This window comes from Panthera tigris, chromosome F2 (genome assembly GCF_018350195.1).
Source record: "Panthera tigris isolate Pti1 chromosome F2, P.tigris_Pti1_mat1.1, whole genome shotgun sequence".
Lineage (NCBI taxonomy): Eukaryota > Metazoa > Chordata > Mammalia > Carnivora > Felidae > Panthera > Panthera tigris.
Genome location: NC_056676.1, coordinates 12062753 through 12078449, shown reverse-complemented (window position 1 = coordinate 12078449; position 15697 = coordinate 12062753). Strand labels below are relative to the sequence as shown.

The 15697-nt window shown below is 40.9% G+C and overlaps 1 protein-coding gene across 3 annotated transcripts in view; it reads right to left on the bottom strand.

Moving 5' to 3' along the window:
• Positions 1–15697, bottom strand: part of RAB2A (RAB2A, member RAS oncogene family) — an 85901-nt gene that overhangs the window by 45477 nt on the left and 24727 nt on the right. For 2 of the 3 annotated variants that reach the window (XM_042973550.1, XM_042973551.1), the window contains exon 2: positions 8340–8411. In XM_042973550.1, the coding sequence (XP_042829484.1) occupies positions 8340–8411 (72 nt within the window). Of the gene's footprint in view, positions 1–8339; positions 8412–13769; positions 13905–15697 lie in introns of all 3 variants that reach the window. The other variant, XM_042973549.1, reaches the window with a different exon arrangement.

Sequence of the window (15697 nt, the reverse complement as noted above, 5' to 3'; positions counted from 1 at the left end):
CAATCTACATATTAATTACCAGTATATACATATATAAATCTAAAAATATACATACATATTCACACTTACTCTGTGCCACAGGGTGGGAGACACACAAAACAACCGCCCACCAGCTTACCATTAACATGAAAATGGGAGTAGCTGAAGGGAGAAACCAGCGGCTAAATATTATACAAGTGCTCTTTGAAGTATCCGGTATTTAAAAGGAATGTACTAATGTACAATATTCTATGTAGCTAGATATTTAACAAAGTGGAAGCTTTTTCATGAATCTATTGTTTCGTTTCTAGCCACAAACTAGAGAGAGAATGCCTACTTTTCCTTCCATCATCACAGATGGGCTTTTCACCTCAATCTAAAAATGCTGCATCACTCACTGGGATTAAAGATTTCTTCAATCTAATGCATAATGTCAAATTGGACAAAAAACAACTACAAACTAGAAACAGACCCTTGACTCGTGTTGGATGGGCAAGGCCCAGGGACTGACATCTTGGGCAGAGGGACACAGATCTGAAGAATGACTGGCATCCACTGTGTCCTGGCAGATGAGAGGCTAAGGACACCTGTGCTGCGGGACTGCTGCTATGGTTCCCGCTTCCTGACTCCGAAGATGCTTCATTCCTGCCCATTCCCAAGTGTGAGTCTTTACTCTCCTGAGGGTTCCACGTAAAATTCCAGGAATTCTAACATATCCCCTTTTGCTTTACCTGGCCACACTTGGGTTTTGGTACATTTATCTCTTTAGTCAAAGTAAGCAAAGAAGGGTTGTTGAAGCTTGAAGTCTTTTAAACAAAGATTTTGCCTGTAAAAATATATCCAATTTTATTATTTATTTATTTATTTATTTATTTATTTATTAAGTTTTATTTATTTTTGAGGGAGAGACAGACACACACACACACACACAGCGTGAGTCAGGGAGGGGCAGAGAGAAAGGGATACACAGAATCCGAAGCAGGTTCCAGACTCTGAGCTGTCAGCACAGAGCCCTATGTGGGGCTTGAACTCACAGACCAAGAAGAGATCATGACCTGAGCCGAAGTTGGATGCTTAACCGACTGAGCCACTCAGGCACCCCAAAATATATCCAATTTTAAAGATGTTAAATGAAAATCGTATCATATGAAAATCAGGATTTGTTTCTAAAGCAGGGAAATGTCATAATAAAATTGATGTTTTAATACTATTTATCAATAGGGTCAGGATACAGAATTTAAAAACAAGAGGTAAAGAACTAACTAGTTCTTAACAAGACTACTGTATTATCCAGGAATGAGATAAAGAATGACGGCAGGAAGAAAAATACATCTTTTTTAAAATTTTATTTTAGAGACAGAGTGAGTGTGCAAGTGAGGGAGAGGGGAAGAGGGAAAGAGAGAACCTTAAGCAGGCTCCATGCTCAGTGCAAAATCTGATGAGGGGCTCGATCCCATGACCCTGGGATCATGACCTGAGCTGAAATCAAGAGTCGGATGCTCAACTGACTGAGCCACCCTGGAGCCCCTTTTTTATTTTTTTTATTTTCTGAAAAATACACATCTTAAAGGAAAAACTGACAAGCACTGATTACTGAAAAACTGTGATTTGTTTTCCTATCAAATGAAACAAAAACAGAATCTGATTTCAGTTTCAGAACTGTAACTCCTTCTCATTTACCTACTTGTAACTGGGCTCAATGTAGTCTGTGTGGCAAAAGAAAATACTGAAACTTAAGTGCACTATAAGACTCAGTAACAAAAACTGAAAACCTTATTTCTCTTCTGGGTTATTAAAAATTTTCAATCTTTTTTCGTAAGTGTATATGGGTGTGTGTGTGTGTGTGTGTGTGTGTGTGTGTGTGTGTGTATTTATATATATGCTTAAGAACTCAATTTAGACACACTTTCCTATCTTTTTTTCAAGGGATAAACCATCATCCCCTATGCCCTTGAGGTTCTCTTCTCAGATGCATTTTCAATTAACAGCCAATCTGGCTGCCAGAGAGATGGTCTGTGGAGCCAAATGCAAGAAGGCCTCATTTACCTGATGTTGTTAGGGAGCGATGCTTATTTTTTCAGTTATGTTATTCACTTGCAACCTTCCAAAACAAAATAGTCTGAATGTAAATAGATACTTTTTAACTGCCTCTAGATCATTATCATCCTTGCGTAGTAAGAAATGTGAAGCCTTGCAAAAAGAAAAGAAAAGAAAAGAAAAGAAAAGAAAAGAAAAGAAAAGAAAAGAAGAAAAAAGAAAAAAAGAAAAGAATGTGAAGCCTTGCAGGGTAACCATTTATTGAGCATTCAAAGATCGATGTCTACTAATTGTGGGACTGTGTGCAAAATGTTAAATCTCTTCTGCGTCAGTTTCCTTATCTGTAAAATGATATTAATAAAACCCATCTCATAAGATTTTTTTCAAGATTAAAGGGTTACTACACACAAAACAAGAGCCGGGCTTGGCATACAGTAAGTACTCAGTATGTGTGAGCTATAATTATTATTCCCTACTCTACACCAAAATTTCTATACCACCACTCACATAACTAATGATGCCAAGCCGTTTGAGAAAGGGCCACTTGTCAGAGCCAAGTGACCATGGGGCTGTCACAGCAGAGAGCAGAGCCACAACAGTAGAACACAGGGACCTATGCTGGGACCTAGACATTGTGGAGGTTCAAAACAGAGACTTGTGGGAAGAAAGCTTTATGTCCCTAGTTCTAGAAACAAGGGAAAAACTAGATTATTGAAGAGTAACTTCCTTAACTTTCCATGAAAAAATGAATAGCACCTTTAAGGTAAACCACTAGAAGTTTCCAATTGCAGAGAAAAAGATCATCATGCCCTCAACTTGTAAGTCATTTCAGAGATTTTGGTCATAAATTACACAAACAAAACAAAAAGGTGCAAATATTAGACAAGGAAAAATTTATGACTTACAGATAGGCCAGTCTGGGCCAGTCTACCCAGAGCATGCAAAATAATTAATTTCACAAAAGTAATGGTGAAAAAAAACACAAACCTATCCACAATAGTAACAAAATAAACTTAAAAAAAAAGCACAAGGCCTATAAGAAGAAAATTATAAAACTTTACTGAAGAGCATTTAAAAAGTTGGGGGGAAACGGGGCACCTGGGTGGCTTGGCTCAGTCAGTTAAGTGTCTGACTCTTGGTTTTGGTTCAGGTAACAAAACCCACGGTTTCATGGGTTCGAACCCTGAGAGTCAGGCTCTGCGCACTGGTCATGAGGAGCCTGCTTGGGAGTCTCTCTCTCCCGCTCCCTCTGCCCTTTCCCCTCTTGTGCTCTGTTTCTTTCAAAATAAATAAACTTAAAAAAAAAATAAAAACAATGATCAAGAAAACTTCAAAAAGGAAAAATGTCAATCACATATTAATTATACTACAAAGTTACTATAAATATCAGTAGTATATTTTCTCATGAAATAGAGAAAAACAGAAACAAAACAAAAACCCAAAACATAAATGGAATAGATTTGAGAGTCCTCAAACAGACTTGCTTACCTATGGAGACTTAGCATATGACAAAGGTGATGGTTCAAGCAGGAAAGAAAGATGGATTATTTAATTAATGGGTATGGGGCTACACGTTATATATGGATTAAAGAAAATCACATACGTGGCCATACACCAGACAGGGTATGAATTTACAGTAGTAGAAAAGTACTTAAGGCAACAGGAAGTAATTTTTGTACTGGGCAGCCTTCCTTAGTGAGGCCTGGAAGCCAAAAAGAAAAAACCATCAACAGATTTGACAAAAAAAAAAACCACAACAACAAACCAGTAATAGAAGGGGCAAAGATAAAAATAGGTAATTCAAAGAGAAAAGACACAGAAGTGGATCTTAAACCTATGAAAAACGCTCAGCCTCACTAAAAATTAGAGAGCAGGAAAGTAAAATAATCACTATTCTCTGCCCATTTCACGAAGAGCAAAAACACGACTAAGCCACAGCAGAGGGAAGGCCCAGGAGAAACGGGCACTTCAGTAGCCACCGGTGGAGGGAATGCACATCAGAACAGCTTTGTGTGTGTTTGTGAATACATTTAAAACCCTAAAAGGCTACAAACACATCAGTGGTTGCTGGAGGGCCAAAGGAAAATTATATAGGGAATTTAACTTTCTCTGGAGTTTTCTACAATGTTTTCTTAATAAGCGCACCCTGTCAAGGAAATACATTTTACTATTCCAGTAACATAGACTCTGAGATCTAAACTCGATGTTCACAGAGTGCTTTTAAGCTATCTCCCTAGTTCTTGGCAATGTTATCTCAGAAAAGTGAACCCCAATTAAATGAGGGGTATTTGTAACTGATCTGTGGGAAGCCTGACACAAGAAATGATGCTTCAATTCTACAACCTTTACCCCCAAAGGACACTTTCACTCCTCAGTCATTTCTTATAGGACAGCTGCTTTAAGGATGTGGGGGAGTTAGGCAGGAAGGTGGCACAACATATGCCTAGCCTCTACATCACTGTTTGTTGAACTGTCCATTAATAGATAGTGAAATAAATGTAGTGGGCATCAGTGGGCTATAACTAGAATTATTTCTACACAATATAATTGAACAGCATTAATCAAATGTATGCATCAAGCACTGTAATGTGAAATGTTTTTGAAACTTTCTCCCCAGAGAGATAGTATATTAATTTAGAAAACATTTACAGAGTCTTTTTATGTACCAGGCACTGGAGATACAGCAATGAACAAAACTGATAACAGTGCTGTCACGAACTTTACTTTTATCCTGGTGGGAGACAACATTCACTTATAATCACCTGTATAAAAAGTTAAGGAGAAAAATAAATCTAGGCAAGAGGATGGGTATGCGGGGGGGGGGGGGGGGGGCTATGTGTGTCCACATGCACTTTAAAGGCCTAGGAGGGAAAAAATCAGGAGCTATTTGGAACACGTTAAGTCTGAGATGCCTAACAGACATCTAAGAAAGGAGATGTTGAGTAAGCAGCCGGATATGTGCACGTGGGGAGAAGAGGGCCTCGTTGGAGTGAGTTCCAAAAAGAAGGAGGGGAAGAGAAAAACCAGAGACAGAAATTACGAACAGTCCTATCTGAGGACTTTTGCCAAAAGGAAACAGAAGGATTGAAAGCTGGAAGAGATAACAGTCATGAAAAATGACAATCAAATGGGGAAAAATGAGTGACATTCGGGAAAAAAAGAACTGCTGAAGCAGTGTTCTTGAGCGGGCCTTGGCTAGCAACTTGGAGTTCATCCACAATAGCGAGGAGAGGGCTGAGTTCATGGGCACAGCGCAGGTAGGTGGGTCTGTGTGGTGATGGAAACCTGTGAAAATGCTCCTGTTCGCCTCTGAAATTTTCTGAAATAGAGACCAAGGCTATCACATGAGAATGAAGACAGGAAAGGTAGTGCCTGATTACAGAGCAAGAAGGTGTAACACAGTTGTATAGCGAAGTGGAGAATGAATGGATTGGAAGCAAAGTGTAACTGTCAAGTGGTTAGAAGTTAGTGTCCAAGAAACTAATGAAACTAGTTAGCCGGGATCTGTGTTTTTCAACCAGCAGGATGGAGTAGATAGTTAGAGTTGACCTATGGGTTAGCCACAAAAGTGTGACGAAGCAAGAGAGGGGGCAGGAGTTGAGTGCACACGCCGGGGTGATGAAAACGACAATTATAATGGTTAGAATTAAAGCTGGGCAAGGAGGAAAGCAGGACCACAAGAGGGGTGAGAGTACAAAGACAGCAGGACCAACGGATTATAGAACTGATGGGACAAATAAATCATTAGTGTTAGCAACTAGAGGGCGTGAGTTGGAAGGATGGGAGGACAACCAACCAGATGCATGACACTGAGATTCTGGAAGTGGTTCCAGGTACCGGTAATGACCAGGTCCTGGGTGTGACTATGGGAGTGAGTAGCTGAAGTAGAGAGGAAGCAAGGACGGAGAGGCCAGGATGTGTGTGGGGGTGCACTCGCCATGTACGGACAGGTCAACTGGTTTACAAAACTGGTAAAAACAGGGGCGCCTGGGTGGCGCAGTCGGTTAAGCGTCCGACTTCAGCCAGGTCACGATCTCGCGGTCCGTGAGTTCGAGCCCCGCGTCAGGCTCTGGGCTGATGGCTCGGAGCCTGGAGCCTGTTTCCGATTCTGTGTCTCCCTCTCTCTCTGACCCTCCCCCGTTCATGCTCTGTCTCTCTCTGTCCCAAAAATAAATAAAAAACGTTGAAAAAAAAATTAAAAAAAAAAAAAAAAACAAACTGGTAAAAACCACTGCTCCAATGCTTGTAAAGCTTTTCACATGAGTCACTGGGAGATCCTGTTCAAATGCAGAATTTGACTCAGTAGACTCTTTAACAAGCTCCCAGAGAATAAAGATGCTGCTGGTCCAGTATAACAGCACTTAAATACACCCAACGTTCTACTCTGGACCTTCAGTGTAATTATATCCGCGAAGCTATCTGTAAATTGCCTCTTTGATTACTATTGTTAACAATTCTCACTGAGATAGTCAAAGGGTAATGAGGAGTATTTTACGGACTCATCCTTGTCTTTTATTTCCTCTGTTCCATCATTTAATACTTGGTCATGACCTGACCTTAGCGTTCTCACCTTCTTCTATTCATCAGGCAAAGTATGCAGCAGAATCAAGATACTGTCTTACTCACATCTATTGCAGCAAACATTCCAATGTTCCTTGAAAACAAATACATGCTAATGACCAGAAAAATAAACTGTCCGGATGGGTGTGGTAAGGTAGAGCAGTCAGAGTGGAACCAGAAAAACAGAAACCATATTTAAATATTTAAAACAGAGGCAATTTAATGTAGGGAGTTAGTTACAGGAAAGAAAAAGCTGAGAAGCTCAAAGAAGGGATGGTGAAGAAGCGGAGAGACTGGCACCAGCCAGAAAGTGCTGCCATCTCTAGGCTGGGGGGACACAGAGAGAAACCAGGGTTAGCAGAGCTCAGGAGACAGACCATCAGCGGGCGTGTCACCACCAGGGGTGGGGCTGGAGTCTTAAGAGGACGAGACAGAAAAGGAGTCCCTTGGCTTCCCTTGTGCTTTTAGCTTCCTACCTCCTGGAGGGAAGCCACTGGTACAGCTGCCTGAGTTGCAGTCTTCCAAACAGCTCCCTTTGGTCCAACCCCTTCTCTCTCCACAAGTATAGCCCATGCCGCTTTCTGAAAGTAGGCTCAGGCCCAGCCTCTCCATCAGATGTGCCATAACACCTTAGAAATTTCTATGAAAGCTTCAATGAGGAAAGGAAGACACTTTTGTTTAATTTCCTACGCTAAAAACCACTGTGTGGTTAGTTGTGTCAGGACTGAATCAGGCTTAAGACACCGCTACCGAGGTTCAGACTTACTGGGCAAAGAGAAGATCGTACACAAAACTGAGCTCACCGAAGTTAACCACGAAATGGGGACCAGCATGAAACAACAGTACCTGTCTCACCCTTCATTACTGTATATACTTAAAATGGAATTAAATGAAATCAATTAAAATGGAATCGGAGTATTCTGACAGGATAGCCACCTGGGAAAAGATTTCAAGGTATCTACAAAATACATGTGGCTTGATTGAAAACTATTAATTTATCTAATAATTTGATTAACAAACTCTGTTTGATTTGGTATTTTAAAAATACACAGGACATGAGACTCGCTTAATGGTGATCTAATGATACCTGTGAAAAATAAGCAGTCACTGGCTGAGAAGATACACCAACCTATTAGTTGTAAAATCTAAGTAGATTTCAGTCTAACAGTTACCGGTAACAGTCTCATTTACTCTTTGCAACTTAGGACACTAAAACTGCCTCCTGGCAGTTTTTCTCGATTAATAATTACTATATAAGTAAACCGAGAGCATGTATCATGCTGCCAGGCACTGTTCCAATGTTTCACATTTATTAACTCATTTACTGCCCACAGTAACTTTGTAAGATTGGTACCACTCTTATTCTCATTTTACAGATAAAAGAATCTGCGGCATGGAGTGGTAAGGTGGATTACCCAGCTAGTTAGTGGCACAGCCTTGATTTGAACTCTGGCAAGCTGGTCCAGTCTCTGCTCTTACCCCTGTGCTCTCTTGTTTTGCAATCATTTGCTTCATCATTAAATACAATCAAAATCTTAAATATGTCTTCTTGCTGTTTTCTGACCATTTTTATAAAGTTGGATGATATTACTTTCACTATACTTGTATTTTTTTTGAGTGATGAAACTAACCTCTGTACAGCAACAAATCTAGTGTCACTGACTCTTTCTGACTTGTCACTAATAGAATGGATCCTCTCTAGCACATTCCATTTCCACTACCCAAAAATTTTTAATGTTTCTCATTTCTTGTAGAACACTTACCGATAGTAAGGTCATGCACTGGCTGAAACCTCTTGTCTGTAAACTGTAGCAATAAGCATGATTTACCAACACCTGAAAGTTAAAAAAAAAAAATCATGAGACAAAACTCACAGAAATTAAGAAACACTTTACAAAAGCACACAGAAAAGAGGCAGCCAGGGTTTCTGGTGCTCTGTGAACAATCTATCAGAATTTCTCGGTGTTATAATTTCTTGGGAAATTACGGGATTGATGATTTATTTGAGAGAGAGAGAGAGAGAGAGAGAGAGAGAGAGAGAGAGAGAGAGAGAGAGAGAAATATCTTAAGCAGGCTCCATGCAGTGTGGAGCCACGTCAGGCTTGATCCCAGAACCCTGGGATCATGAGTTGAGAAGCTTAACCACCCAGGCCACCCAGGCGCCCAGGGATTGATGATTTAGGTGGAAGGTGTTAATCAATCCCAAACACCTTCTCATCCTTTGTTATTCATTTGATATTCTAATCTGAAAGGTAAGTGGCAGGAACTCCTTCTTACAAGACACCTAGCTGGTCCCCCTAGTAGCCTCTTTCTACCACAGTACTCGAGCCATTAAGGGTTCCTGCACTTTGTTTTTCCTGTCGCAGTGAAAATATGTAAAAACAAGGTAATCTCTTTTCGTAGTTTATCTTACTTACCTACGAACAAACTAGCAGTTAAGTGCTGGGATCTACTTCGGTCTATTTTCTGGCTAATTCATTTCAGGATCGACTAATCTGAATTGTGTCCCTTCAGGGGCACCTGGGTGGCTCAGTCGGTTGAGCGTCCGACTTTGGCTCAGGTCATGATCTCACAGCTCATGGGTTCGAGCCCCGCGTCAGGCTCTGTGCTGACCGCTTGCTCAGAGCCTGGAGCCTGCTTCGGATTCTGTGTCTCCTTCTCTCTCTGCCCCTCCCCGGCTCACGCTTTGTCTCACTCTGTTTCTCGAAAATAAATAAATGTAAAAAAAAAAAATTGAATTGGTCCCTTCCCTCTACTACCAAATTTCACTTCACTAAGGTCATCAATAACTTCCTCAGCCCTAAATTAAAGACAAATTATCTGTATTCATCCTACCTGTCCTACGAGAACTGGTTTACTGAACACCACACCATTTTCCTACTCATTTTCAGGCCCTTTTCTTCATATATGCCTCCGACTGCTTCCTTGAGAGCACCCTGCACTTGGTTCACCCTTTCACTCAAAAGGCTCTACTGGATGCTAACTGTGCTCTGCACTTGGGACTTGAAGACACAATCCTGTGGAATGCTTCCTTCGAGTACGGGTAGAGAAAATAAACAGAATGAATGCCAAATAATCTATATGCACTGCAATTTAGAATTATAAATATTGCCTTTTGAAAGAAGAGAGTACTGTGAGGAAGAGTAAGAAGATACTTAATCTAGACTGAAGGGCTGGAGAAGGTCTTTCTGGAGAAGTGACACTTGAAGCAAGATGTTCAATGTCTTCTAGATTATAAACTCAACGCAAGAAGGATGATGAATATCTTGCTGTCTTATGCCAGAGATAAGGCCATTAAACGATTCTGGTGAACAACTGGCCCTAGTGTCACATGTCACAAAGATTGTCAAAATGCCCAATAAACAAATCAAAGAAATTTGTGTGTGTGTGTGTGTGTGTGTGTGTATGGTTATGTTTTGGGAAATACTTTATTTGTTCAATGTTTTTGGAATGTTTTAACCAAAAATAAACTGGAATTTCAAAACATCTGACCTGAGTTTTCTTCTCTTTTCTTTGATCTATGATTTCTTTTTTTACATTACAAAAGGTGTAAAGCCAAACTCATTTTAGCAGATTTCTAGCTTCTTTGAAAAGCCTTTCAGGTCTGCGACAGAAAGGAAAATTATTATTTTTTAGGTGTCAAAGTACAAAATAAGTGAACATTCACGATATGAATCTTCAGGGTTATTATTATTTTTTAAGATTCAGAAAAAAAAAATTAAGTACAATCTATACCCCAACATGGGACTCGAACTCATGACCTCAAGATAGTCACATGCTCTACTGACTGGGCCAGCCAGGCACCCTGAGGGGACTTCTTTGTTTGTTTTTTAAAAATATTTTTCGGGGCAGTTCTTTCGTTTCACAGCAAAACTGAGCAGAAAGGACAGCCAGTTCCCGTATATTCCCTGCCCCACAGGAGCACAGCCTCTTCCACCATCACCATCTGCACCAGAACTGGAACTCTGACTACAATCCATGAACCCGCAATGACACGTTGTCATCGCTCAAAGTCCATGGTTTACGTTAGGGTTCGCTGTGGCGTTTGCCTATTCTATGGGTTTTGACCAACGTGTTCCCCGTCATGGTATCATACGGAAGAGTGTCACTGACCTAAAAATTCCCTATGCTCTCAGTCCCTCTCTCACCCCTAACCCCTGGCAAGTGCTGATCTTTTTACTGTCTCTACAATTTTGCCTTTTTCAGAATGCCATATAGCTAGAATCAGCCTTTTCAGACTGGCTTCTCTCACTCGGTAATATGCATTTAAGATTCTTGTGTCTTTTCTTCATTTCTGTTTTTTAATAGCCCACATTTTCCCATACAGAAAAAATACGTAATTAATTAAACATCACAGATTTTATTACTGGGAGACCTCAAGAATCACCTAACAGTCTGGTAAGCATGTGAGTGTTACAAGAGCCTGAAAACCGTTTCTTACCGCACAACGGGAGGTACTGTTTTAGTACCACTAACACCACTTACTCTGACCAGGTGCAACTTACGGGTAGAATAAGGCTTGCTCTTTGGTTCTTCATTTAAAGACTCTGTACTTTCTTCAGGTAACCACAGTACTTTTCAAGTTAAGAGGGTTTTGGTAATTTGCATACTCTGCAGGACATCCTTTATTTAATATTTGTCCTGTTTATGATATAAAATTGGCAAAAAGCTCCAGCGTTTCTTTCACCAATTTTCCAGAGTCTCTCTTAATCCTTGATATTCAGAAAGTTCTTTAAAACCATCCTCCCTATCCTTTCAGCTGTCTGTCAGTCTAAATGTCAGATCCCCATTCATCAATGGCAAAAACGTGCTCCGACATTTTTACATACTTGATGAAATTCTATATATTTTGTGCAATCTGTAACTGATTGATCTTTCATTTTCATGGAAAATAATAGTCAAATATGTTGATTTTCCTGGAGGGATACACTTACAAAAAATAACTGAGGAATAGTTTAAGTGGCCAATGAATATTTTCATGTTATTATAACTGTATTATCAAGAACTTTGAAATATTTAAAAATTATGATTCCCAACAACAGATAAACTTGTACAGAGCCTCCCTCACGCCAGATATTGTTCTAAGCAATTTCCATATGTCAGCTCATTTAATGCTAACAGCATAGCATAGGGGTTACATTTCTGACTCCAAAGCCACACCACACTCCTTGGGTTCCAATCCCAGCCTCACTAATCACTATCAACAGAACCTCAAGTGAGTTACCTTCTCAGTGCCTCACTTTCCTAATGTGTAAAAAGGAGGAGAATAACAGTACCTATCTCATATGTTTATCGGAAGTATTAAATGAGTTCATGCATTAAGTGCTTACCACAGTGTCAGACACATAGTAAAATTCAAAAAAGAACTCAACAAATGTTTGTTACCATTACTACTACCACTATCATTTATTACTCTCTGTATACTTTAAGCTCCCTAAAAGCATGAAGCACCTTTTATTCATTTTCAGTTTGACCACATGTACTTCCAACGATTTTCCAAAATTCAACCTTGCTAGAAATACTTGGATACGTACTATGTTCTGAGGTTAAGCAACTGGAATGTATCAGTCAACACTAAGATAAAGGCCCTGACCTTCTGGAGAAGAGATCATGAACAAACTTTTTTATTCTTTTAAGTGTGTGTGTGCACATTTGCGCGTATGTGTGTATAGTGGGGGAAGAGGGGAGTGTGACGGACGGACGGACAGACGGATGGATGAAGACGTGGTAATGCAGAGTGTTACTTGGTATGGTACAGAGAAAAAGCAGAGCAGGGGCGGCTGGGCGGCTCAGTCGGTTAAGCCTCCGACTTCAGCTCAGGTCATGATCTCGCGGTTTGTGAGTTCGAGCCCTGCGTTGGGCTCTGTGCTCACAGCCCGGAGCCTAGAGCCTGCTTCGGATTCTGTGTCTCCTGTCTCTCCATCTCTCGATAATAAATAAACGTTTAAAAAAAAAAAAGGGAAAAAAAAAAAAAGAAAAAGCAAAGATACGCAATGCTGGGGGGAAGGAAAAAGAGTGTGGTGTTTAAATGAGGTGGCTGCTCACTGAGAAGGTGAGGTTTAAGTAACAACTTGAGGAGAGGAGGAAGCAGGCAGGTGGATTACTGAGAGAACACTTTAGGCTAAGGAAACGGCTAGAGGAAACGCTGTCCGTGGGATGTGTGGGAGAAACTGCGATGAGGCCAAATATGGCTGCAGCTCAGAAGGCAGGGGAGAGTCCTGTCCCTAAGAGCAGAGGTTGCAGGCATCATAGGGGCCTGGTCACACAGACCCCACAGGACTTTTAACATTTACTCGTGATAAAATGGCCGACTCACTGGAGGGTCTTGAGCAAAGGAGTGACGGAATTGGAAGTAAATTCTAAAATAATCGTTCTGGCTGCTGCAGTGAGAATAACCTGCGAGCACAAGCAGACGAGAGCAGAAGCAGAGAGACTGGTTAAGGCGGCTTTCCAGAGTCAGGCAAGGAATGGTGTCTTGGACCAGAGCAGCAGCAATGAGGGGTCTGAAGTGACTGAATTCTATACCCGGTTTGAAGTAGAGCCAGGATAATCTGTTGGTCGTGTGGATGTGGGTTTTGAGAGAAGGAGAAAAGCAGGAAGCACAGCTCCAATGTTTCTGCCTGATCAATGGGAGAATCCGTGAGATGGGGAAAATTCTCAGGAAAGATCATCAAATCCAGTCCAGTTATCTCGAGTTGGGGTGAACAGGCAATAGAATATAGGAGTTTGGCATGTAAGTTTAGACTACAGGGAAGATGTTGAGGTCAGAGATATAAATTAGAACTGTCAGCATAAGATGGTATTTATTTTTTTTATTATTTATTTATTTTTTTAAATGTTTATTATTGAGAGACAGAGAGGCACAGAGTGTGAGCAGGGGAGGGGACAGAGAGAGGGAGAAACACAGAATCCAAAGCAGGCTCCAGGCTCTGAGCTATGAGCACAGAACCTGACGCGGGGCTCGAACTCACAAACCGTGAGATCATGACCTGAGCCGAAGTCGGTCGCCCAACCAACTGAACCACCCAGGCGCCCCTTTAAGATGGTATTTAAAGCCACAGAAAGAGAGGGACCAGCAAAAAGACACGCCGTTTTATAAAAGCATGTTTGTTTTGTAACAGAATTAAACAGAAACCAAGCAAACGTAAAAGCGGCCCCTCCAAATCCAACTACTACTGGTTTTCATTCTATACCTGGAACCTGAGAGGCCTTCCTGCGTCCTCTTCTCTGCCTCTCCATGCAGACAGACTCCCACGGCTGGTTTCTCGCCACCACAGACGCCTTCTCTGGCCATTCTATGTGAAGTAGCTTCCATTCCCAATCGCTCTCTATCCATCAGAAGTTTTTGATCTTTACCAAAAAATCCCCAAATCCATATTGGGCCCCACCCCCAGAGGTTTGGACTGAGCTGTCAGCATCATGCAGTGGTTACAAGCACTACGTGGGTGGCCTTGGATGAACCTCTAACCTCTGTGGTGTTTTTGCCATGTAGAAGCTTTGTAGTTTCAGGGTCCTGCTTGTTTACTTTTGCTTTTGTTGCCTTTGCTTTTGGTGTCAGATCCAAAAGTCATCTCCAAGACCAGTGCCAAGGAGCTTATGGCGTATGTTTTTTTCTAGAAGTGTTATGGTTTCAGGACATTCAAGTCCTTAATCCGCTTGAGTTAATTTTTGTGTATGATGTGAGACAGTGGTCCAGTTTTCCTAACATCTTTTATTAAAGCAACTGACTGCCCTTTCCCCACTGTATATTCTTGGCTCTTCTGTCATGAATGAGTTGACCATACATGTGTGGTTTATTTCTGGGCTCTCTATTCTGTTCTATGGACCCTCGTGTCTGTTTTTATGCCAAGACTCCACTGTTTTGATTACTACGGCTTTGTAATATAGTTTGAAATCAGACAGCATGATGCCTCCAGCCTTGTTCTTTCTGAAGACTGCTTTCGCTACTCACTCTTTGATTAATACAAATTAGTGTACTTAATGCCACTGTCAGAGTTCCTACCATGAAGTCACCTTAACTTTTTCTTTTACTTTGGGTCCAAGTCACCATCATCAGTAGGACAGTATTGTGGTGAGGACTGAGTACCTAAGTCCCACATGAATGCCAAATAAATACAAGCAATACTCATTAAACTGCATTCCTAAAGCCTCACCCTAGAGATTCTGATTCAGGAATTCTTTGGATGGACCCCAAAGTCAAGTTAATAAGCCCCCTAGCGAGTTTTAGGCCATGTGTCCTCCACAAGAAACAATGGCCCTAGTGCCAGGTGTTCTACTGAGATTTATTTTCTTAGTCGTCAATTGACCTCACCAATTTCAAGATAATTTTAAAAAATTGATAATGGCTCTGTTTTTAAAATCATACGGCACACAGTTTATTTTAAAATAAAAATTAAAAAATTTAAGGGGCGCCTGGGTGGCTCAGTCAGTTGAGTGTCTGACTTCGACTCAGGTCATGATCTCAGAGTTTGTGAGTTCGAGCCCCACATCAGGCTCACTGCTGTCAGAATTCAGATCCTCTGTCCCTTTCTCTCTTTGCTCCTCCCCTGCTGGTGCACACTCTCTCTCTCTCTCTCTCTCTCTCTCTCTCTCTCAAAAATAAACATTTAAATTTTTTTTAACTTAAAATTAAAAAAAGTAAAACTTGAAAAGTACCAGAACCAATTCCTAACCACTTTTGTCCAACTATCATTCTGAAATCATGGTTGCCTATTTATATCTATTACACTTGTAGATGTAACAAAATTTAACAAAAGTTCCATGAATGAAGGACCTATCTCATGACTAAAAGTAACTCACTGAAGAACTATGTATTTTATTTTTCTGATTTTGAGTCTGCTCTTTTTTTCTTTTTGATGAGTCTGGCTAAAGGTTTATCAATTTTGTTGATGTTCTTAAAATTTATTCATTTGAGAGACAGAGACAGAGAGAGAGAGAGAGAGAGAGAAAGAAAGAAAGAATGCGAGTGGGGAAGGGCAGAGAGAGAGGGACAGAGAATCCCAAGCCAGGCTTCGAGCTGACAGCAAGGAGCCTGAAGCAGGGCTCAAACCCATGAACCATGAGATCATGACCTGAACTGAAATCAAGTGTTTGAACGCTTAATTGACTGAGCCCCACAGGC